This window comes from Phocoena sinus, chromosome 9 (genome assembly GCF_008692025.1).
Source record: "Phocoena sinus isolate mPhoSin1 chromosome 9, mPhoSin1.pri, whole genome shotgun sequence".
NCBI lineage: Eukaryota > Metazoa > Chordata > Mammalia > Artiodactyla > Phocoenidae > Phocoena > Phocoena sinus.
The window spans coordinates 3,248,701-3,273,886 of record NC_045771.1 but is presented as its reverse complement, the minus strand read 5'-3'; the positions used below and the strand labels follow the sequence as shown (position 1 = coordinate 3,273,886).

Here is a 25,186-nt window from a genome sequence, read left to right as displayed (position 1 = left end):
TGCTTGTTTGTGACCTTGGGCGTGAGTGATTCTCAAGGAGGGCACCAGAGCCACTCCCTCCAAACATAAGATGGTTCTTTGATCTAGAACTTGTTCAACTAAGTAAACAGAGTAAATTCAAACAGGAGGAGAAAATAAGCTCAAACAGATAAAAGTCAGTCTCCACCTACCTGAGGAGCAGAGTTGTTCACCTGAGGTAACCATAGCAACAGAAGACACTCTGGAGTGGACACTAGATTAAAGATCCCATCTCGTTAGAAGGAAGCCAACACATACATTCCCTAATCTTATCTTCTGAAGAATATTATTTCATCAAGTTAAAAATCTATAACTTTTAGCCAAGAAGAAAACCCAGCTGCAAGTTGGAGGTCATGGAATGGTCTTCAGAATGTCTCCGAGTATCTGCTGATGTCACAGCATCACCACCAACATCAAATACACGTTATGTGTCCATGCATGTTGATGTATCTCTGATAGAACGTGTTTGGTCTGGTTTTGAAGGAGACTCACTGACTTAGCCCATGACGTGAAGTGCCCACTGACCCCGCCTGGGGATTTGGAGGAGGACCCAACACTTTGTATTTGGACCAGAGAACAAACCCAGCTGTGAGGACAGAGGGGTGGGAGGCAAGGTCTTTACTCCCACATGGACCTCACTCCACCCCATGCGGGAAACAGGCATTTTCTTGGGGATACACACAACGTATTGTTCGCAGTTATTGCCCGTGTGGCCAAGGACCCTGGAACTGTGGGGTCTGGTATTCCCATCCTACTACCATCTCCGTCCGATGAACAGCAAGGAGCCTTCAGGCTCATACGATCTGACTGTGGAGCTGTGTTGTGTCAGGTGGTCAGTAAGGGTGGGTCCTCTGAGGTCAAACCTGCTGACCAACACTGAAACCAGGCTTCGGGTGCTATTTTATCCCCGACCGTCTGTGCGGGTAGCAGCGGCCTTCACCACCCCACACCACCTGCCAGTGTTATCAGCAGAGAAGTAAAGGAATAAACACGAAGGGTTTTGGCTTCTGGAGTATTTATTAGTGTATAAAAAAGGGAAGGCTCACCCCACGGGCTGCTCTCAGGAAGTAGCAATTGTCCTCGGTCAGGAGGCTGAGAGGAGCCCTGGAGGCCAGGCTAGTGGAGGACAGTTTGGGGAAAGAGAGAAAGTTTAGGTGCTTGAAAAGGAGGAGGACAAAGCCTCTTCAGGTAATCGGCACAGGTCATGCTGTTTCTTCCCATGAGAAAGAAAACTTGGCCCCAGGTGGCTCAAGTCAGGAAGGGGAGGGAAGGACACACTGACGGGGAAAGGCGGCCATGGGAGCTGCAGGACTCAGATGACGTGAGCAGGACTCGGCTTCTCCCTCTTCGTTTCTGGGCTTGGTGCTGGCTGCGCTCTCCGGCTCTTTCCCCCATGTGGCTGTAGGAAAGCTGCTAGAAGTTTCTGGGCTGGATCGTTCTGGAACTATGTCCCGTGGGAAATAACACAGTCACTTTTCTTGCAGATCAAAGGCCAGCACTGTTCATTTGGCCCCAGTGGGCTTTCGCAGGGTGGGGTGCCCTTTCCCCTCCCTGAGGGCACTCAGCAGAGATTCTTAGGGATGAGAAAAGGCTTCATTGAGGGGCTGAATGCAGATATTCGGACCGAGGTCTGTGGGAGACCAGCCTCCTTGCAGGAACCTGAATTCTCTGTCCTTCCTGTGGACTCGTAGTGTTTCCTTCTCATGCACAGTTCTCCCCTTTATATTGTTACACCGCTGATTCCTGTAGAAAATCGTAATACAGAAAGGAGCTTTAGCCATCAGGCTAGTCTGGTTCTCATAATATTTTTACAGAACCCCTACAGTTTGCCAACGTGGAAACCAAAACCCAGAGTTTATTACGTGCCCGGAGCCATGCTATCACTTAAAGGCAAGGCTGAAGCTTGGCCTCAGACTCCCCGATGGAGGCGATTTCCATGCTGACCTGGTGTCCTGAGAACCCAGCACAGCCCTGTCCCTAAAAATGCTTCAAATATACTATTTCGTTTTAACTTCAGTCATGTGATTAAGTACGGTTGTCATCCCCATTTCATAGATGAGGAAACCGAGGCTAGAGAATGCGTGTTTGCACAGCTCTGAGTGATGCAGCCGAGAGGCTGTCCCTGGTCAGTGCTGTCCATCATTGCCCCAGTGTTTCTCATTGCCGGGGCATTTGACCCCGTGTTCAGGCACTTGTTGGTGTGTGTTTGGGTGTAGATGTGTGGATGTACAGTAACGTCCAGAGGTGTACTTGGAGGAACGGGTCACGTGGACCTGCTTGCACATTAGTGTCGCCTGACAGTAATGTAGTAAATCAGGTTCTCTGGTGCTGGGGTTGAGCATCAGTAACACTACGTGGTGCCAGGTTTGCAAACCAAATGCCTTGGACAGAGGTTCTCAAACGTTGGTGTCCTCGCCCGGGAACACTTGTTAAAGTATTTGGTTGGCTTTGTCAAAAGGCAGATTCAAAGACTCGGATGCAGCAAATATGGGGTGGACCCCGGAATCTGCATTTTTAGCAAGCACACTAGATGATTCTGACAAAAGTAGGTGGTCTGTGGACCACACTTTGAAAAGCTCTGCTACAGCTCTGAGCTCTGAGAACAGCCTTGAGTTGCCATCTGGCGAGTCCTGAAGAGCCGTGCAAGCTGGGTAGCTTCAGTATTTTTAGTTCAGGGAACAGCAATACAGAACTCAGCAACCCAGTCCAAATAGGGAAGGATTCTTCCTTAAATGCTCATTAGAGGACCTTGAGCATATGGCAAATGTATAGTCAGTATCGACTGATCACTTTTTGATGTCGGTCTCATCATAACCGTGCAGCATCTGAATGCCATACATTAAAATGCCACCTCCTTTGCTTCTAACTCTGGTTTAAAACTCGTATCAAAGGCAGAACATCCCGTGATTCCTCAAATATCTTTGGAACTGTCAAACCAGAAGATATATTTAGAGCCCTCTTGTGCAGAACACAAAATTTCACTACACACAGAATTGCCAATTAGGAGGGGAGGTGCAGAATGATGGTAATGGCGCAAGCAGGCTGCAGTTTCCACTCTGAATTACAAGGATCGTTTCAAGGATGCACTAACTCTGAATGAGTTTTTCTTCTTTTGATGCTGCCCACGAATCTTCTCTCCAAGCAGTTATTCTTGTCCCGTCAGCGATCAGAGAGAACACCCTTCTCCATTTCTGTGGACTGAGTTCCCTGACCTCATGGCACAGTTTTGTCCTCACCTGCAGACAGTACTTTCCTGTATCATTTCAGTGGATTCCTCCCCATCCACGATGACAAACAACTCACATTAAATCAACTAAATGCCATTTTAAGATCACCTATGGTTTTCTTTAGGATGCCCTACATTTTGAAATCTTTTAAGACTGAGATTTCTAGGGACATTCATAGATGAATGAAAATGGAAACACCACCCCAGCTACTCCCTCGTCCCCTGCCCCCCCTCCCCATTTTCAAGAGTTCTTTTTGTCTCAAGGATAGTCAGCTCTGGACCTGAATTTTTTTCTTTTTAATTGATTCCATCTACTTTTCCTCCTAACCTGGGATGTTATATCCTAGTAACTATGACGTGATTTGGGAGACTGCTGAGGATGTGTCTATAATATGTGTCTGTAACGTTCATAGTATGTATTAAGCCCCTCCGAGGTTGGTGTAACCCTACGTATGTATAACCAATCGATTACAGGGCTTTTTCTACACGTGTTTCAGTGTGCGCTTTCTAAACCTTTAAGTTACCTCTTCTGACTTGAAGAAGGATGGTCCTTCTAGCCTCTTGTCCCCAGGTTTTCTCCTCCTGCCCTGTGTTCACTGTTCATCTACCAGCCACGACCCCTCTCAGCCCCAATGCCCTGTCCACTCCCCTCAAGCTGGACACGTAACACCTGCCAGCAAACACTGCCGTCCAACTCTGGCGTGGGACATCTGCCTCGAGGCTTGGGAAAGAGGCAGGTGCCACGTGGTGTGAGGAGCTGACCTGCGCGGAGGTGGTGCCTCAGCAGCCTCGTGCTTTGTGAGTCCTTGGAGATGTGCTCGACACAGCGCCCCACCCCCGTGCTTACTTCGTCTGTTTTTAGACTCATTTACCAGGTCTTTGTTGCATTTCTTTTTACAAGTGCCTGCCCCTAGTTAAACTGAGAAAACAATTTCTTATTCTGGCTGTGGTAGGATCGCTCACATAGCAATGATCACGAGGGAAACCATATATCTTGGTTTGTCTGGAACGGATGGTTCCAGACAAACAATTTGTGCCTGTTTTCCCAACATAATTATTGATCACTCCACTTTCTCTGTGCCTGTTTGGGTGGCACATTATATAGTAACAATGGCATTATATTTGGTAATTCCAGATCAAGAAGACATCGGACAGGCTGGTTATGATGATAATTACAGATGCCAGATGTCGCTCTTCTGGACACATAGGCAGGACCCTGGTGGTACCTGATTACCCCTCATTGTGCGTGTATGGTGTCCAGTCAAACCAGACCCACTGGAGCCTCTGAAATCACTCCCAGGGCTGTGGTACAAGTCCCAGCCCTTTGCTCACCCGGGTTGATTCTTCCAGAAGGAGGCAACCAAGGGGATAGAAAACAAGCTGGAATCAGAGCAGGAAAGCTAGCCTCTGCCAGAATCCCCTTCTCTTCCTACCATTAGTGTCCATGTCACCCAGGAGCCGCCTGTCTAAGGGGCGTTGAGGACCTCTCACTGCTGAAAAATGAAAGGAAAGGCCTCTGAGAATAAGCAAAGGAGAGCCTGAGAATGGGGGGGTTCTCAAGAAACTCAAGAAAGGGAAACATGAGCTGTCTCAGAGGTGGAGGAGAAGCGGGGAAGCACAGACATGACGTCCCACAAAACCTAGTACGACGTGCATGGAAAACATAGTAACATGGATGAGAACAAAACCTTCAAAAATGTTCATGAAAATGAGAGAACGAGCTACAAGGAAGTCGTACTGCAGGGAGGATGAAGTGTTACACAAAGCGTGGCAGCGCAGACGGTGTGTCTGCTGGGGCAGCTGGGCGACAGGCCGCTCTCAGCAATTTCTACCTGTTGGATTCCAGAATCTTCTCAGGTCACTTGTATCCTAATGTATTCTCTGTCGTACCCACGAAGGATCTGTTTTAAGGGGCTCTGTGGATTAAGAACCATCAGTGTGTAGCTGAATCAGCCTCGGATGCAGAATGCTGGGTTTCTGACATGGAAGGGCAGCTGTCAGTTGTAGAAAACCCTCAGTCGGGCATGACTGGGAGAACACACTCCTGGGGGCCCGTCGACTTGTCCCCTGAGGCTCCGTTCCGGGCGGCGCTAAGACTCTCTCCTGGACCACTGTGCCCTGGTCCTGTCTTCAAGGAGCTGTGGCTCTGTGGCCATTTGCAGCAAAGCCCCAGCCCTTGCTTCTCATCTGGCACCAGCTGACTGATGCTAATGCCTGTGGGATGGGGACGAGGGGTCTCGCCAACACGCTGCCCAGGTCGCTTCGATGTCACATCAGAGAGTCTCTGAGAAGGGAACTCGAGAGGGAGGCGGGGGAAACTGGCTGAAGTTCAAGTGAAGGTGAAGGAAGTGTTATATCAGGATGTGTTGGGCAGATGGCAACATCTTGGAAAGTTCCTGAGGGACAGGGGCCTGTACCGGGTCCAGGGGGATCCAGAGGAAAGAAACTGAAAGAAAGAAAGGTACCCAAACGACCAGTCTGGTGAGAGGTCAGACCCGGGTCCAAGGCCCACTCCTGCATGTGAGCACAGGAGGGTTCCTGCTGCGCGTGAACGGGAAGTCAGGAGGCGGTGAGAGGAGAAAGTAGTCGCCTTAGACATGGATAAGCAGGGCAGAGTATCCGCGCGGAGACAGTGAGCAGGTGATGAAAAACGGGGACTGGAATTGTGATGTGAGCGTCGGTGGGGGGAGACTGACTTGCCAAAAATCAGTCTACCTGCTATTTAGCGTCCTATGATACACACACAAATGAAGAGATGTAAAGAAAAAAAAAAAAGCAGAAGAGGAGGAGAGGGACTGCCTGGACTTCTCACCCGGGCCTTCGGTGGAGGCCTGGTGCAGACGTAGCCGGGGCCCAGGAGCACATAGGTGTTTCCAGTGCACCTTCTTACCAAGGAGGGACGTGCCGCTGTCGGTCTTTATATTGTGCGGATTAAGTGCCGGTGGGTCCTCCATCCATCAACGCCTGTTTACCAGAGGAGAGAACCAGGTGTTCACGCACTGTCTTCCTTTTCTGTCCTTTGAAGTGAGTCCAGTGCCCTTGGCCTTCAGTGTCACAAGGGACAGGGCTCAGGAGACGCTACAGAGAAGCCGGTGAACTGCTGTGCAAAGGAGGTGGTGCAGCAGCCCAGCCCTATGTAGCTGAAAGTGAGCAACTTTCCCCCGTGTCACCCCCTTCATGTCCTCCTTGCTCTCCGTGTCTCACTCTGGCCCCCGGGACCACTGGGATTCTGTGCCATTCCCCGAGGCCTTGACTTCCATTGGCTGCTAGCTGGTCTTGTGCAGTGGGAGAGCTAATTATGGCTTTGGCGTTAATCTTCTCACGGTTACTTTCTTCTTAATATCGTTCTCTTGAAAATGGGTCTATCAGTAGCCTTTACGGCTGGTAAAGAGGAGGTGATTGAGGGTGGGAGAAGCTTTCTTGACAGGGTGTTATAGTGAGAACAAGGTCAAGCCACACGTGAAAAGACATTGACCTCCTGCGTCTGTTCCGGTGACAGTATGTGGCCTTGGACCAATCAGTTTGCACCTCTGAGCCTCTGTTTCTAATTTAAAAGAGAATCGAGGAGGAGCTATTGATACTCCAGCCACAGGACCAGGTGTGGTGAGGGTCAAGTCAAAGGATACAGAAAGAAGTGGTTTGTAAATTTTAAAGGTCTCTATGATGTAAGGAATTTTTATTTATTTTTATCTTGCCTCTCCACAAGGCTGATCCTACAGGCAGTATGTGCCGGTGAGAAGAGACAGAAAAGAGAGCAAGGAAAAAGAAAATGTTGTTTTCTCAAGCAAAATCAGGAATGAGTCAGCAGAAAGGCCTGGCAAAACAGTAGAACAGAGAGGCCAGCGAGCGAGGGAAGCTGGCTGCCAGGAAGAGTATGGAAGTCGGGCATCGTTTCTTAGTGGCCGGCCACGCAGAGGACAGGGAGTGACAGAGCCTGGGAGGAAGTTGGGGCACGCTGGCGTGTGTCCCTGAAAATCAGGAAGGAGAGCCTCATGGATCACTTCCTTTGAATTTCTTCCTAGCAGCCCTATGACTGATTTCATTTGTCTCCAGAAGATGAGCTTAAGACACATGGACACGCTCCTTGAATTGAAATGTCCAAGTGAAGACACAGGAAATGATTAAAAAGAAATTTCTCAGCTCTTTCTGGATGTCAGAGATGCTCTTGAAATGGATATTTGGAAACACGATCCGAATCACAGCTGAAAGTTTTACTGTTCATCTCTGAAATTTAAGATATTTATTTAGATGCATCCTCATTTTTAACCATGTTGTTTTTATCCTCAGATGTTCTCATAGCGAGTTCTGGAGAGCATTATGTGTGAAAGGCACAGAGGATGAAAGAAACATTCTCTACTAAGAAGTTAGATGAATGGGATTGGTGGCAAAAGAATGAATTAGGGCATATTAGGGGTGGATGTGGTACGCAGAGCAGAACTAGACATTTGAAGAGACTGCAGGTTCAAGAGGAAACCACCATCTCTACTCTCTTAAATTTAGAAAGTTTGGTGGAAGACCAGTGCTTCCAGGAGGAGAGGAGTTGAGATACAAATACTGAATCCTAAGGGCTTTTAATTACTTTTGTAGTTTGAAACTGGCAACCCTATGTCTGCTCTGTTTTACACCTGCTAGATTTTTACCCTGAACTGTGAGGTCCAGATCATGAGGAAGGAACGGCATATGCAACCAAGGGGAAAACAAAGGACATTTTGTTTATATGGAGTCATTTCCTAACATTTATGTTACATCATAGGAGCTAAACATCTTTTTTTTTCTTTTACTAAATGTTTCAATTTGTTTCTAGTTATTTGGGGCCCTCTAGAAAATTTTTCTTTTTAAATTATTACAGCAAGAACTTTGACTTCACGAAATGATATCAAATAAGTTGGCAAAGGGTGAGGAAGTATGTACCAAATGCAGTCATTAGAACCCAGGGGTGATCGTGACCCTGCGCTGACAGAAGGAGCAGCTTCTCTGGAAGGACCAGTCTTCAGGAAACTTCCCATCAGCATCAACATCAGGACTTGAAATTCACAGAGACCAGGCAGGAGGTCAGATATTTGGGCAAGATGCTGGGTCATTGGGGGTAGAGCCCAATAGAAGACGTGAATGGAACAGGAGATTAAAAATCAAGCAGAGACTTGAATCTGCCAGGAGATGAGATTTCTCCAGAATGTTGGAAAGGAAGCAGTGTGGGTTCTCATGTGGGACTCTGTCACAGTCAGGAGCTTGTCAGATGGGACATGCTAAGGCTTGAGCTCCCAGATCCAGGCTTCAGCACCTACACTGAGACGCAGTTAAACGTAAGCACTGGCCAGAGCAGAGACGGGGAGGGCAGGGGGCGAGGTCTCCACTGGGACTTGAGGGGTTCTCTGAATGGGGAAGAAGTTTAGGGTCACCAGGTTCAACATCGCCACTCGCTGCATTCACCTGGACGCCCCAGCAAATTCAGCCTCCATACTTTCAGTAATGGGGCCGGGAAGCCTTGTTAGTGTTGGGTGGCTTTCATCACCAGAAGTTAACATCGCTGGGCTGAAATCAATTTCCCTACCATGCGCACTTGTCAACATTATCCTTCCTCTTGTAGTAAATGAGAACAGACTTGCTCACACTTACTCACAAAGCCCCTTAAACCTGTAAGGACAGCCCTCCAGCCCTTCATCTTCTCTCTTCCGGGCAGACCACCTGCTCCAGGTGTCTCTCAGGTGGCTTTCTTTCCAGACTCCAGCCAACCTGGGCATCTTCTCTAGAGTATTTTGACCCATTGGTCTCACTCCTCAAAAAAAGCAGCACTCTGAGCTGGGCCCATTTCTCCAAATGTTAAGGGAAAGGGTTTCCGGACAAGATACTCATCGTTTCTTCCCAGAAAGACCCTACGAGCTGGTTAGCTCCTGTCTCATCACATGTTGTAGATGTGCTCAGTTGTTTCAATTATTCAAAGAGGGACCTGGATGGAATAGTCAGGGGAGCCTTTGTCAGATCCTGAGGGCCCACCGGGTCATTAGCCATTCCACAGACAGGTCTTTGAGAGCTTCTCGGAAGCACAGCAGCTGCTCCATGATCATGGATCATGACCATGGATGGAAGCAGGAGTGCAGGTTGTTCAGAAGAGTGTGTCAAGACCAAGACTTAGGAATGCACCAGGTGAATGTGACGATTCATGATGTATTTTTGAAAAAACAGAGGGTATGTTTGCTCACCTCACTTCTCCCCACATTAACTGAGGGGGCACCAGGGCTTCAGGCTTAATTGTTTGATCTTCACCACCTTCCTGAAAGGTTGTCAGGGACACAAGGCAACTCTGGAAGATGTTGGTGCATCTGTTGCCTTGATGGTGAGGATGCCACCACAGGTGTCACATGTGTCCAACCCAAGCTCATCATCTTGTACACATCACATATGGGCAGTATTTGATATATCAATTATTCCTCCGTAAAGCTGTTTTCAAAAAGGTTTTGAGGGAACATTTACAAAATGTTACAAAAGGAACACGAACAGTGCATGACTCTCACGAAGCATCTGTCATGGTCCATGAAACCTTGGCTTGGGTTTGGGAGACAGATTGCTCACTTTCTCCTGGGAGACTGGCTGTGTGTTAATTCTCAGTAGCTGGGTATTGCCAGCTAGAACCTAATGGAGTTTCCTTCTCTTTGGGAAATAGAACTTTTAAAACTGTGAGGAGATAGACCCTCTGGGTAAATACTTTATTTTCTCCAATTTTAAAGCCCAGAAATCTCACATTTTCCAACTTCTTTTAGAGTTTTTATTTTTTCCCTTCAGGTTTCTATTTTTTTCACTCATCAGCGTGCATCTCATGCAGATAATTTTTCTTCTTTTTTTTAACCGTTCGGTTTCCAAATCTCACTTTCTTTCCCTGTGTTAATATTTGCCAGTACTTTTAGCCTCTGTTCACATCACGTTACCATATCTTATTTCTTTAACCACGTATTCCATCCGTGTGTCCTTGATCCTAGCTTGGGAGAATCTTACTCTGAGCTCACCTGCACCTTCTGATACGTTTAATTTCCTCTGTAAATGGAATATAGGATCAAATAGGAAAGGGACAGGCACGTGCCCTGGAGCATTGGCTTCGGGATGGTCACACCTGTAACTGAAAGTGGGGTCCGGCTGCTCGCCGCTCAAAAGCCATTAAAGAGGCCAGGTTGGTGGAGAGGGAAGTTTGCTTTAGTTTGGAGGCCGGCAGCCGGGGCGGGGGTCAGGGAGAGGGCGGACTTCTGTCCAAAGGCCGGCTCCCCCACCTCGCCACTGACAAGCAGGGGCAAGGGCTTTTATATGCCGAGGGCGGGGGCTACACGCAGCAGCAGCGCAGTCAGCTCTGACCGTCATATTGAGATTGGTCCTGCGGTGGTCTGACCAGCGTCACCTTGATTGTTTTAAGTACAGCTAGTCTTCAGTTCCAGGGTCGGTTTGTTTTCATTTCCTTGAGGCCAGTTCTCAGAATTGTGGCAGCTTATGTCATGGCTACGTCTGGTCATCATGTAGTTAACTTCTCCCACCTGGTGGGTTTCAGTATTTGTAAGACAGCTCACAGGACAGGGCTCAGAATATTACCTATAGCCCTTGAGGAGGAACTAAAGGTCCTTGACTTTGCTTACTGACTATTATGATTTGATCTCTTTTGACTTTTTCCTGTTGTTTCTGCATTTTCTCAGTTCTCTGATTAAACTTATTCTTTGGCTAAAGTGTTTCCACAGAGGAAAGGAAGGCAGTGGACACGGGAGGGCAAGGACCATAGGGTCCTGCTCCATTTCACACCCATTCTAGCCGCACTCCTCACAGTGGCTGTCCAGCCTCTGCTTGAATTCTGTCAGTGCTGGGGGCTTAACCTCAGGGGACCATCCATCTCGCTATTGGAACACTAAAGAATAGAGAGATTGTGCTGACCAGGCACCAGGGCAAAATCTCAGTCGTTTTCCTACCTCTCCCAGCCCCTGAAATAGGTCAGCTCCAACTCTGCATTCTCAAAAAGTGGAATTCCTCTTTTCTTACAGCCCAAAAGAGTAGAGAAAAAAAGAGTTTCGTGGATTCTGCATAATGCTAGCCACTCGATCGTATAATTCTCCTTAAAATTTAAACAAGAGCATTCTTGATTCCTTTCTCATGGTTTAAATTTCCTGAACAAATACTCACAGCTCTAACACTCAGGATCAGAGGTTAAGTAATTTTCCTGAGTTCACTCCTCGGCGATCAGCAGGCTGAGAACTGACCCTGTGTCTTCCTCTAAAACTGTATAAGAATAGTAGTGGCTCCACGGGAGTAGGCGTGTCCTGCTCCAGACCTGTCCCGAACCACCACACCCACCACACTGCTCCCGACTCGCCGGGAAGCAGGGACTTGCCGAGGCCTTGGGCAGGAGGGGAGGAGCACTGGCGGGGCAGCTGGAAGGTCACTGGCGCCGCTTAGGCATCCCAAACTAGGGCAGTGTTACTGGGGGTGGAAAATGTGCTCTGAATTTAAGGTTCATTCCAAAGTTACAAAGTCCAGTGAAATTCGGAAACCAGTTGTACATGGACAGTAAGGAAAGGAAGGAATAGAAATGGTTGGAGCTAATTCCAGTATGTTTCTACCGAGAGACCAGCCAGGTAAGTGGAAGAACATCAAAGAGAATTATTTAGGAGGAAAAGAGTTTATTTGGTTTTCAAAATATTGAATGTGGTGTAAAAGTTTTGGGTAAAAGCATCTATGCTGAAAGGCCCGACACAAGCTGAAGATATGAGTCTAGAACTCAGAAGATGGACCAAGTATAAAAATATGAAATCAGTGAGAAGCCTCACAGAAAGCAGAAATGAATGTGCTCTTCCAGACCAAGGGTGTAGACCGACAAGGGAGACCCCCAAGAGTGGCAGGTTGGTGCCTGCGTCCATTCAAGGGGTCTGCACAGCAGAAAGGAAAGGCAAAGAGGCTGGAAGGAGGAAGGCAAGAGGAGATTGAAAGCAGTGACCCGCCATGGAGTGAAGAAGGGAGAAGGATTCCTGTCACCTTTATCACGTACCGCAGAGAGAGCGAGCGCGCTGGACATTAGGAAGATACCATATGTACGGCAGCGGGACATCCGCTTGGAGGTGGCACTTTGAGGACGTCGGGAGGATAATGCAGTGGGTTCAAAGTGATAGAAAGTGAAGCAGTGTAGACGTTCCTTATGAAGTGCCATGATAGTTTAAAAGAAGAAGGAGTCAGAGGGGTGGCAGGGAGAACGACCAAGGATTTTTTAATGTGGGAGATTTGAACTCTACAGATTCGGGAGAAGGAACAAGGAGAGGGAGTGATGAAAAATATAAGGCACGTAATTCGTGGTAGAGGAGTTGATAAAGTTCAACAGGTATCAGGAGGGGATGGGGTCAAGATCTCAGAGGTTAGTCCTGGAGAGGAAGGATAGAGGGAGGCCTGAAGGAAGGTGCTTGCCATAGGGATGACAAGTGGGTGATGGATTTGAGAAGGACTTAAGAAGTTAATCTGGCACAATTTGGAGATAGATTGAATTGAGCCAGAGGAGGAAGGAGGCAAAGAATGGAGTCAGGAAAGACTAGGTTTTCAGCTCAGATTACTGAGGGGATGAGGGAGCCACCGACTGGGATAGGAAGTATCAAAGGAGAACTGGGTTTTAAGGGTAGATAAGAGATAACTTGGAGAATATTGAGTTTGGGGTGCCTGTGAGACATAAGATGGAGATGTCGAGGGGGGAATCTGGTACACTGGTCTACAGTTGAGGAGATAGATCTGTGAAATTACCAATATTCAGATAATCAGAGTTTAAAACCACAAGAGTGGAAGGTTTCATAGAGGAAGAAGATGTAAAGTGAGTCTGGGTTAGTATGCGTGATGGGGCTGAGGTAGGAAAGACCAGAGAGAAATCAAAAGTGTGGCTCAGGGGGTGATGAAGGGAGAGGATCAGAAAGAAAGCTGTGGGCAGAGTGATGTTTCAGAAATATTAGAAGCAGACCAAATATGACCTTAGCCCAAGACAAGCCCTTCACTGGTTATTTTTTCCCAATTATTAGATGTCAGTATCAACTATGTTGCATGATATATTTTAAAAAATACTATGCTGAAATTGTCTTCCCATCTTGTGAATGGTATTTTGGGTAACAGGTTTCCATGCGTTTATTTTCCAAGAGCAATTTGTTGCTGTGGGAAGAAACCGAAGTAACTTATATTCATGAACTTCTAAAAGTCCACTCACAGAAAAATAACAATGCAGTCTTACCAACTTCCAACTCTTTGTACTTTTTTCCATGATCAGAAGTATTTAGAGTCTGTTTTAAAGAAAGAAGCATAAATACAAGAGATAGAGACCACAAAAAAAAAAAAAAAAAGAAAGACTTCTATCTCTCCAAGGAACAAATTCTTTCAGTGAGATATAGTTTATGGTTAACGCGTTTTGAGGTGAGGCATCGTGCAAATGAAACTCTGGAAATTTGTCCTCTTTCAAAGTTGTTTTCTTTGTGCCTGGGGTTCTTTTGGCTCCAGGTTGAGGGAATATTTTGTGGAAGAGAATGGTATTTGATTGTTTCATCTTGGAGCAATGAGAAAATCCTTGCATCTTCCTCCCACTTCCCCATTTTTTTGAGTAGCACTGAGTCATAATTGCACGTTCATGTTAAAGGCTTTCCATTTGCATTAACTGTTTACTCTGGAATGCTTCTGTCCCATACATAGTTGGCAGATCCAGTCTCTACTTCTTGACTCTCTTTCAGTTTGTTTGAATTTTTCTAATCAGTGATTTAGTTTTCCAGATATTCTATTACATTTCCCACCATATATGCCGTCTTTTTTCTTTTTGCCTGACAGTACAGACATAGAATTGTAAAGGGGTAGTTCTCTCTCATCTTCTTCTTACCATTGCCCTTATAAGGTTATTTTAATTCTGTCTTCCTTGTTCTCATTGCTTCCACTCAGAAGAGAGTCACAAAGCTGAATTTCAGGGTCATTTGCAGGTATATTTAAAGAGGTATGCAAAGATGTAAGTCTAGGGGTTTGGGAATGTCATAACCAGAGAATGAATTGAAATCACTGTTTCCAGATTAAGACCAAGAAAGACAGCACATGTCCTTACTTTGCGTGTTTATTATGTCTGTTGGTATTCTGGATTTTTCAGTTGACAACAATCAACTTGGATTTGTAACTTGAGAATTAAGAGCTCTACCCCTGTTCAGGCAATTTCCAATATGTGCTTAGAGAGAAACAGACCTCAGGCCAAATCCTGCTTGCGTTTGACTCAATTCTCCTATCCTAAAAATGGAATACTAATACCTTCCTCATACAGATTGAATGAATTCACGTATGCTAAGGAGTTGGCATGCTACCTAGTACATAGTATGTGCTTCAAAATGCTAGCCACTCTCAACACCAGCATCACCACCACCGTCACCTTTGGTGCTTTGGACTGTTCTCTGCGGTCATTTCAAAGGCTTCCTCCAAGTGTTTTTGCCTATAATGGCCCCCCACCAGCCCCTCACTTCTTCTGTACTGACACTCTTTCCATAAGGAATTTGTATGTTTGTTTTAGAAGTTGCTGAAAGTTTTTAGGGAGGGAACCCAGTAACTCAGTATACTCACATCTGATTTATTAGCTATCTTTTTTCTTTGGATTTAAACTAGATATGTTATTTACCTATCGCTGTGTAAGAAACTATCCAAAACTTAGTGGCTTAAGATAACCAACGTTATCTCGTGATTACTGTGGGTCAGGAATTCAGGACCATCTTATCTGAGCATCTCTGGCTCACGTTCTCTCGTGAGGTTATCAGCCAGGGCTGCATCATCTGAAGCCTTGACTGCTGGTGAGGAATCCACTTCCGAGCTCCCTGAGCTCCTTGCTCGATGTTGGTGATCGAATGGGGAAGAACCTCGGCTCCTCACAGGGCTGCTCGAGTGTCCTCACACCATGGTGGCCAGCCTCCCCCAGAGCAAGTGATCTTAAAGGGAGCTAGGAGGTGGCCACGCTACCTTTTATAACCCGCTCTCAGAAGCCTAGGACCCTCATTTCTGTCACATTTTATTTGTTTGAGTCACTAAGTCCCCCGGCACTCAAGCGTACGGAATTAGGGTCCACCCTCCTTCCTCTGCCCCTCTTCCCTGTGCCTCCCCTTCTCCCATCCCCTTTGCCTTTCCTCCACCCTCCTCTACCCTTTCTGCACCTCAGCTTCCTATCTTAACAAGCAAAGGTAATCTTTTGCCTTCCTGGGGTTACTGTGAAAATAAAGTGAGACACATAGTATGAAAAGACACATGTTGGAAGGAGAGGTCGGAAACGCTACACAGCACAGCAGCCGATGCCGTAACCGTGGAGAAGGGGGACGGAGCCACCAGCTTCTGCTCCAGCCTCTGCGCACAGAGGCGACGTTTAGTCAGAGCTCCAGGACCTGGGAGGGGCTCTCTGAGCATCGGTCTGCTCAGGACACAGGGGCTGGTCCACAGGCCTTTCCTGCTTCTCCTGGGGCAGCATCACTGTGCAGCACTTCTGAAACAGCACTTAGGGTCCTCTGGCCCCGCCAGATCGCCATGGCAGCTCTGTGAAGTTCTTCACGGTTTTGTTCCTTAGAGGTTATTTCTTCATAATTAGACCAGTATTTAAAGTAACTCCCCAGTCAGATGCCCATCTCCTGCCATCCAGCAGGTCACCCCAGGCCCCATGTGTCTCGTTCAGGAGTCTTGACATCACTGCAAGCAAAACGTCATTGGGACTTAAGTGCTGTTGTTTATTTTCTCCAAATAACTGATCCACTGTGACTTCCTAGAAATTAATCTTGGGGCCCAGACTAGATGGGGGGTCAGAGGTATTAGCAAATCCTACCCATTTTTCCTTTGAAGATTCACTTCCATCATCAGTTCCAAATGCATGCATATTACACGTGCTCTACAGTAGATCTGTCTTACTCAGCTGCATGTCCCTCACCTGTTATCTGTAGAGAGCTGCTTTTAAAATGCTAGTCCTTGAACATTTGCCCACACAGGGTGCCAACTCTCCAAAGTTCCACAGGTAGAGGAAAGAAAGTGAAGTGTACGGTTCTCACTTCAACCCTGCGGGGTAACCCATCACATTCCACACCCTGGGGAGGGCCTCTATCCAGAAAGCTGGAGAGGATGGAGACCACGTTCTCCCTTCTTTGGGGGTATCCCTCGCATTGTAGTCACTGCATTTATGGGTTGGGGAGTATTCTCTTGGGTTCAAGAGTTTAAGAGGGACATCTGAGATTTGGGGGTTACAGGAGTTTGGAAATGCTGTTTTGTTGTTGTTACCTTAGTCTTGAAAGCCATGCTCCCCTTGCAATGAGTTCTTAGTTTATTGACCACCCCGTGAAGCTAAAACCTGCACATCAAATTGTCCAAGGGGGCAGGAGTTTGCCCAGTTAAGCCTATCTTGGCTTCAGTACTCCACTGAGGATACACAGTAGAATCGGCCGTAATTCACAGCAGTGCGTGGGTCTTAGAGTTTCAGGGTCCAGCTGGCTGTCAGGCAGCCTCTAGTGAGTAGTGTCCTCTTAGTTCTGTGCTACATTTAGTTGAGCTGGAAGTCTCTGCCCCTGATTTAATCACAAGCCAGGTAGTCATGGAGATGACATCTAGCCTCTGGCTGCCTGGTAAACTACATGCAAATGGTGAAAATAAAACAAGCAGGGTATGCAAATTAACTTCCTGAGTAAATAAAAGACTTTGCCGCCAGGTCTCCGGACTGACTACTTTTGGTCCAGGGCTGTTTATTAGGAGTCACAGTGATTTGAAAAATATCATAATCGCAACCATTGTCTCAACGCTTGTTTTATTGTTTCTTGTGTTTTTTTGTCTGTTTCAGATATATCAACACTCCTATACTGGATATTATGTCCTGAGCAAAATTCCTCATGGGTAAGATTGTTCTTTCATTTTCTTTTGACGCTAAATCTGCAAAACAAAGCGCAAAGCAGAGCGCTGATTAGTTGCTTAATTCTTAGGGCAGGAAATGAGGCACCTTATTTCTTGACAGCAGAGTGTTCCCATGCTGTGGGACCTCCATGATGCCTCCAGGGCCGAGGGGGTCACTTGAGTCCAGTTTCTTGCCCATTTGTGAAGCCCCCCTTCCTAGAACAGCTCCACCACTTCCTGCTCTGGTTCCCAGGTTTGCAGAGAAAGATTCCCCCTTCCCCGCCCCACTTTGTAATCAGCTGTGGCCCCTCTAGGGCATGGTGATTCGACCTAGGACTCCCAGGAAGGTTCCTGGTTTTATATACATAATAGAGAGGGCAGCACCCCTAAGCTCCTCTTGTTTCTCAAAAATGCAACATTTGGGACCCAAAAGTGTGAATGGGGAGGAAAGACATGAGTGCAAGCGTGATTTTGCTGAGTTTTCAGTTCTGGGTAGACACAGCCGCACACAACGTGGGGTGCATTATCAGGAGCTCATCTTTGGAGTCCGGAGGTGTTAAGACATGATTGAAGTTTGAAGCTATTTGTTGAGTGGGCAAGGGGAAAACCAGTTGCAGAGCAAGGAAAGTGTGGCAGGGATGGCTTTTACTGCTTCCATTTTTATTCTTTCTCTCCCCTCGTCTTCCTCCTTCTTCCTCCCCTCCCCCACCCACCTACAACCCCTCCACCCTCACCCCAGCCTGTGTTCTTGTTCCCACCTTTTCCTTCTCCTTCATACCCTCCACGGTTTCTCTCACTTTTTGTTCGAAAAGGCGAAGTGCTCAGGAAGTGTTCAAAGAAATTGGATTGTGCTACTGGCAATGTTGTGTAAATTCCTGTGACTATTTACGGGGCGGCATCCTAATTTTCCTAAGCAAATTTAAACAAACAGCAGGAGTTGCTAAAAAGTATTGTTCCATAGAGAGCATTAATCACAGCATCTGTGTTTCACAACTGCTGCTGTCTGTTTTCTACTAAGTTTAGATAGAATATGAGCATATCCTTGGAAAAACAACATGGGGAAAATAATTTCACTTGATAAATGAAAGATACATGTAGACATGCGGCCAAGTGTGATTAATCGTTTCCGTTAGACTATTAGAAAAATCAAGCCCCGAGAAACTGAAGATGACCCCCGTAGTGAAAACAAAGTATCCATAGGTGTTTTTTTTTTTTTTTTAAAGCATAGTTCAAATAGAAACTTAAATGTTTTTCACTAAGGACGAATTATTCTATTATTTTTCAAGCAGATATGCATCTTCAAAGGTCACGGCAGGCAGGAGTCTAATTATGCCTTGAGATTTATCTACCCCTTCTGGGAACAATAGAACTTATTGTAGATGATGGGTATTTCATTTCATCTTACATAAATTTGTAAAACTCAAAACTTGAAAAGCATTTTGTGCTTGACACATGGTGTAAAGATTTTACTGCATCCGTTAGAATTTAAGAGAAATAGGTTCTGAGAACCTGGCACAAGAGTTTGCCGAACCAGCCACAAACCGAAGGACAAGGTGGTGTGTGCTGAAGCCTTGGTTTCAGTGCTCACGATGAGGGTGATGGTCCCTCCACAGAGGATGCCAACGAAGAGTGAGCTGCTTTGGGTACTTTTAAAATAATCATAGTAATAATAATTGCCATCATGTATTGAATGAGTCTTAAGTGCGCCCATCCTAGCACATCAGTCCTGCAAAAAAGCATTCTTCTCCGCCTTTCACAGTGAGAACTCTGTCATCTCATAGCTGGTGCCCAGGAGAGCTGGAATCCAGCATAGCCTGGCTCGCTCCCAATCCTGTGCCATGAAAACAACTGCCTTGGGTAAAATTACAGCTGTAAATATCAGATTTTTAGTGGTGCTAATTTATTGTTTGTTTGTTTGTTTGTTTTTGGCGGTACGCGGGCCTTTCACTGTTGTGGCCTCTCCCGTTGTGGAGCACAGGCTCCGGACGCGCAGGCCCAGCAGCCATGGCTCACGGGCCCAGCCGCTCCGCGGCATGTGGGATCTTCCCGGACCAGGGCACGAACCCGTATCCCCTGCATCGGCAGGCGGACTCTCAACCACTGCGCCACCAGGGAAGCCCTAATTTATTGCTTTTCTAAGTGTTACCGAACCAAACTTGGGCCCGCTCGCCCACACACAGTAAAGCCAATCTACTGACACCAGGTTGTGGTGAAGGAAAGTGCAGCGTTTACTGCAGGCACCAAGCAAGGAGTCCAGGTAGCTAGTGTTTAAAAGGCCCAAACTCCCCAAAGCTTCAGGAAAAGGTTTTTAATGACAGGATGAGAGAGGGGGGTTGTGGAGTGTGTGATCAGCTCGTGGACCTTCTTCTGATTGGTTGGTGGTGAGGTAATTGGGAGTCAACATCATCAGTCCTCTGGTTCCAACTGGTCTGTGGTCTATGTGCTTGTGGGCAGCGTGCAGTTAACTTCTTCCACCTGGTGGGGGTTTCAGTATCTGCAAAACAGCTCAAAGGGCATGACTCAGAATATTATCTACAGCCCTTGAGGAGGAACTGAAGGTCCTTGACTTTGTTTAATGGCTAAACTATTATGATTTTGTCTGTTTGACTGTTTTCCTTTCTTTCTGCCTTTTCTCACTTCTCTGATTAAATTTACTTGTTGGAACTTGCAGAAAGCCTAGGTATGCTACAGGTTTTCTACAGACAAGAGGCAGGCAGAAGGCATGGGGTGAGGGGTCTGTTCCGGGGAGCCCCCATATGGTCCTGCTTAGTTACATAAGGACTCTTATAAGATTGAAAGATGTAGCAGATTACTTGTTACATTTATGGGAAACAATCTCTGGTGGATGAGGATGTCTATGGTTCATCTCATCACCACATAAACTGACAGCTTCTCCAAAAATGGCATTGCTCGACCGTTTATGCAAAATAAATGAATTAATTAATTTCAAATATTGTCAAAATCGTATTTGTATTAATGAGGCAGTGGGTTTCCAAACTGGATGGGACTTTAGGCTTCGAGCTTTTGCAGCTTCAGCCTCCAAAAGAGGCTTGTTGAGCTCAGTCAGTGGTGCCAGAGCGCCACCAGTTGGCAGGCGGAGAACACAGCCCCGTAGCTGGGTTTGGGGTATCAAGGAAAGCACAATTGTCTTTTTAAAAGAAAACTATCTCTATTAAAATATTTAAATTTACGTTACTCATAGGACCAAAAATCTGAGAGCTTCTCTTGATACTTCTGGAGTCACAGATCTGTATCTTTTTCTCAAATTCTCACCTCTCCTTTCATCCCTCTCTCCCCTCAATTCCTCTCTTCCAGCCAGAGGCCATTCAGTATGCAGGATGGGATTATTTGTCCTTTATAGTTTTGTTTTTTTTTTCCCCTTGGCTTCAGACTTTCCAACCAATCACAGAGAAGGATCAAATTAATTTTTCAGTACCCTCTAAACTCTGGTTTCCTTCCTTTTGCCAGTGATGGAAGAATCTGGGAAGGGGGTATCCTCTTTTCTTTCTCTTCCACGAGCCATAAAGAGGCCTTCGTGTCCTGTGTTTAAATTCCTTCTCCTGCAGTTGTGACCTCTGCAGCTGGAGCCCACTAGAACCCCGTGTGCATGTACCGGCTTGGGTTATAATGAGAATGCCGAGCCAACTGAACTTTCATTTAGTCAAGAGATCTAGAACCTAAGGGTAGGTGCATTTGACTTTCACAGACTAAATTTTCAAAAACTGTATTCTTAAAGGACATGTCTTTTACGCAAATTTCTTTATTAAGCCAGAATTAAAGCTATTTTATTTGTTTGTTTTTTGCGGTACACGGGCCTCTCACTGCTGTGGCCTCTCCCGTTGCGGAGCACAGGCTCCGGACACGCAGGCTCAGCGCCCATGGCTCACGGGCCCAGCCGCTCCGCGACATGTGGGATCTTCCTGGACCGGGGCACGAACCCATGTCCCCTGCATCGGCAGGCGGACTCTCAACCACTGCGCCACCAGGGAAGCCCAAAGCTATTGTTTTTAACATAAAGTGTTTCACTAAGTCTTTATATCAGAATGTCAACAAAATAAAGCAGTCTTTCGTAATAGAGATTACAACCAGCTAAATGTTCTCTGTTAAGGGTCCATTGTGTGTTTTCATAGCAGTTTTTGGTAGACTTGGCTGTTTCTTGACATTTTCCTGACATGACTCTTTTTTGGATTAGTTTTCCCATTGGCTTGAGTACATTTTTTTAGAAAAATTATATTTCTATATAATTATAATTTCTTATATCTTTTAAGATCATTCTGAAAATCATATGGGCTAGAGAAAATCAATCCTTCTATAACAGAAATCAATTTTAAGAAAAATTTGGTATACCCTGTAGTTATGTAGCATTGGCATTTTGGAGTTTGGCAAGCAGAGCAATAATAGAACAAAAACTGAGAAGTATTCAGAGGCATTTTGTTTACATGTCAGGCCATCCTCTGTGGATATTGTTGCCCTAACCTTGCTTATTTACCTGTACCAAACAAATTGTACAGAATTGTATTCCTTTGGAACTCTGGTTGACTTATGAAGTCACATTCTGCATCTGTGAAAATAATAAACTGAGACATAGATTCCTTCTGCCCAGGGTTACTCTCTAACATTATAGGCTGGGATGCAGAAGAGCATTCCATTTATTTAGAAAATAGAAATCTAGGTTGACAACATAGCACAATGCCCCAGTACCTTACCTGATATCATGACACAGGAGTTAAGAACTGAAGCCCTGTGGTCCCATAGACCTTAATGTGAATCCCAGTCTGCAACTGACTCTTGGCTGTGTGACCTTGATAGTTGCTGTACTTCTACAGATCTTAGTTTCCATATTTTTAAGATCTTAATAATAGTGCTCACCTCATAGGCACATTATAAGAATTAAGTGGAATGATACGTGCAAAGTGCACAGCAGAGAATTTTGCTTCTAGTGAACGCCTGGGAATGTTATTCTTCGTATTGTAATATATCCCCAATATATATTTATAGTCTTGTAATTAAATTTTTTTAGACTTTACTTTCTAGCCAGCTCAAATCCTTTCTGTTACAAGGAGAGGAATGATATAACCCCTACAATAATAAAATTCCCTTTAATAATTTTTAAAAGCTAAGACTTGTTCTGTGACACTCAGGTGATTTTAATGCCCATGTGATTTTTAAAAATTAATTAATTTATTGGCTGCGTTGGGTCTTTGTTGCTGCACGCAGGCTTTCTGTAGTTGCAGTAAGTGGGGCCTACTCTTTGTTGCGGTGCACGGGCTTCTCATTGTGGTGGCTTCTCTTGTTGCAGAGCACGGGCTCTAGGCGCGCAGGCGTCAGTAGTTGTGGTACGTGGGCTCAGTAGTTGTGGTGCATAGGCTTAGTTGCTCCACAGCATGTGGGATCTTCCTGGATCAGGGCTCGAACCCATGTCCCCTGCATTGGCAGGCGGATTCTTAACCACCGTGCCACCAGGGAAGTCCTGCGTATGTGATTTTAATTTCTCTCTTAAAAGAGATGTCTATAGCTTCAACTGTCTACAGTTCTCAGTGCTCAATAAGTTCTGTTTATCTCATCTCAATCTGACTTACTGCAATTGATTTTTAAGACTTTCTTATTTTGCCTCCAGTGGAAGCCAAAAAGACAATATAAGTCAACAAACATTTATTGAAATGCTGTATTGAGCAACAAAAGCACAGTTGCTATCCTTAAGAAGTTTAAAATCTTGTTGAAGAGGAAAGACACAGACTTATATAACAATATAAAATTAAGTGCCTCAAATGGGTGTTTTAGACACTGAACACAAAAGAAGATATGTCATAAAGGATCTCAGAAAGGAAGTCTGGCTTGAGCGGAGCCTTATAATTGAGTAAGTTTTGTTTGGTTTGGTTTGGTTTGGTCTAATAGATGGAGACAGAGAAGAGATGTTCCAGGTCGGGTAAATCATTAAACAGGCTTGACCTTTTCCATGAGCCAGCATCTTCCTGGAGTTAGTGGGGTGCCAGGCCAGGCCCGAGCAGGGCTGTTCTCATGGGGCTCTGCATGGGGAGAGATAGGGTCGGGTGGGTTTAGGGTGAGCCTGGCGTGTGGAAGACCTAAACCCCACCCCGGTGTGATGGGTCTTTCCAATAAGATCACACCGAACACCAAGCAGAAGAGAGACGTGGTGAAGGTGGCGGGCGTAGATTAGTTTTATGCGTGTGTGTAGAGAGAAGGAAAGGGATGAACGAGAACATGGAGCCAATTAGGAGACCCGGTGGGGAGCAGTGAAGGCTCAGTGTAGAGACCACATGATTGGGATTATGGGCGTCTGGTGTTCACTTGGAAAATGAAGACAGATGCCAAGGGTTTATACTCCATGTCCCTCTAATTAAATATGTGGCAGCCCGTGCCTGTGTGAGTTGAGCCTGATGCATGAGAATATTGAAAGTAGTGAGTTCATGAGGGCAGTGAGGAGAATCCCAGCAGTGTCAGTGTCTCCACATCTCCTTCCCCAGGACCCTACACTGGACCTTCCACTCAGACACACTTTGCTCTGCAGAGCTGCCGGAAGTTGCATGAATAGGATTGCTTGTATACCTTGAGGAAGTGGCAACATGAAGCCAAAATGTAGGAGAAAGAGAGTTCTTAGAATGGCATTTTACGTGTCTACCATGGCATCCGGCAGGGAGAGTCCTGCTGTTACCGGGATTCACAATAATTTCAGAACTGTGGACAGCTCCGGGCTCTCCTGTAGGACTTGGTCTTAGCTGCTTCCCCCTGTCCTGCTCCCTTCCCCTCCAGGCCACCCTCCATCTCTCCCTTCCTCCCCTGAAATCCAAAGTGTTAGCAAGCACTATCAAAATACCATGCACTTTAAAGTCAAATCTATCTGGGAATAAACTCCCAGTCAGCCTTTCTACCTGTGTAATCATGGAAAAGTTGCTTTGCTTCTCTCGGCACTATTACTCCGCGCATATGATGGAAATAAAATGCCTGACTGATAGGGTTCATGTAAAGGTTATGAAATACTGTAGGATAACGAGATGGTGCATTTACGTGCCTATTTTGGAGTGCAGAATGCACTACGGGCTTTTTTCATGGTGGAACCGAGACCTTCCATTATACAACCAAATCTAATTAATCTCCCTCCCCGCAATTTCCCTACCTTTAGACAGAAAATAAATTTCATCCTCAGTGCCAGCTCTGATCAGTTCTAATGGCTTCCTGGAGCTCTGAGTTTAAACGTGGTCTAGAACTATGCCTGGGCTCTGTGGGGAAGGATGATCGACGCGTCAGGGTGGCAGTGGAGGGGAGTGGAGATACACGTGATGCCTTCCAGGTGCCAGACCTGCTTGCCTCAAGGACCGCATCGGTGGCGTGTGCCATCACTGCCCCCACAGAAGGCCCTCCCACCTTTGCTCTCCCCGACCTTCACCCCATCCTCCACACGCGTGCCAGAAACTTCCTGCTCATGGTGTCCAACTCCTTCTGCTCCTTCAAGCCCCGACATCAAAACCCCTCCCGTAAAAATCCCCCTGCAGCTTCCTGCACCCCTGGAGTAAGACGGCCTCACATTTCACACTGTAATGTATCCTTGCATTAGATTGCTAGTTACCTTGTTGTGGGTATATAATGTTTCTGAACAGAATGTTTAGAAATGTTTTCAATATGCATTTACTGCCTGACACATTTCTCTCCTGAATTCTAAGGTGTCAGGTGTCAGAAAGAGGGGTTTTGCTGGGAGGGGCTTGGCCTGTGTCTGTGGCCCTGGTGGCCGTTGCCCAGGATGAGAACAGGGCTGCCCAAGAATAACCACAGGAGAGGCTGCACCTGTAGATCTGAGCTACCAGCAGAAAAGCCACTAGCCACATGCAAAGGGGTTCTTTTCCACTGAATCATTTGCTGTCCTCAAAAACTTGCCTACCACATCTGAAGATTTTCAAGCAAACAAACCCGTTTGGAAATGAGGTGAAGGTATGCATGATGCATCATTTTGTCAGGCGCCTTGTGGAACCTAAACTTGTATGTTCGTATCCTTGAAGTGTTCCCAACGCAAGAGGGAGTCCATAGATGTTGGCTGACAGTTGAGGAAGTTAGTTAATTAATTAA

General features: G+C 46.1%; 1 protein-coding gene across 1 annotated transcript in view; it reads left to right on the top strand.

Annotated features, from left to right (window-relative positions):
- The window catches only part of DPP6 (dipeptidyl peptidase like 6), a 776,249-nt gene that overhangs the window by 512,157 nt on the left and 238,906 nt on the right, over nt 1–25,186 (top strand). The window contains exon 6 of the mRNA XM_032643847.1: nt 17,058–17,110. Coding sequence (XP_032499738.1) covers nt 17,058–17,110 — 53 coding nt within the window. The remainder of the gene's footprint in view (nt 1–17,057; nt 17,111–25,186) is intronic.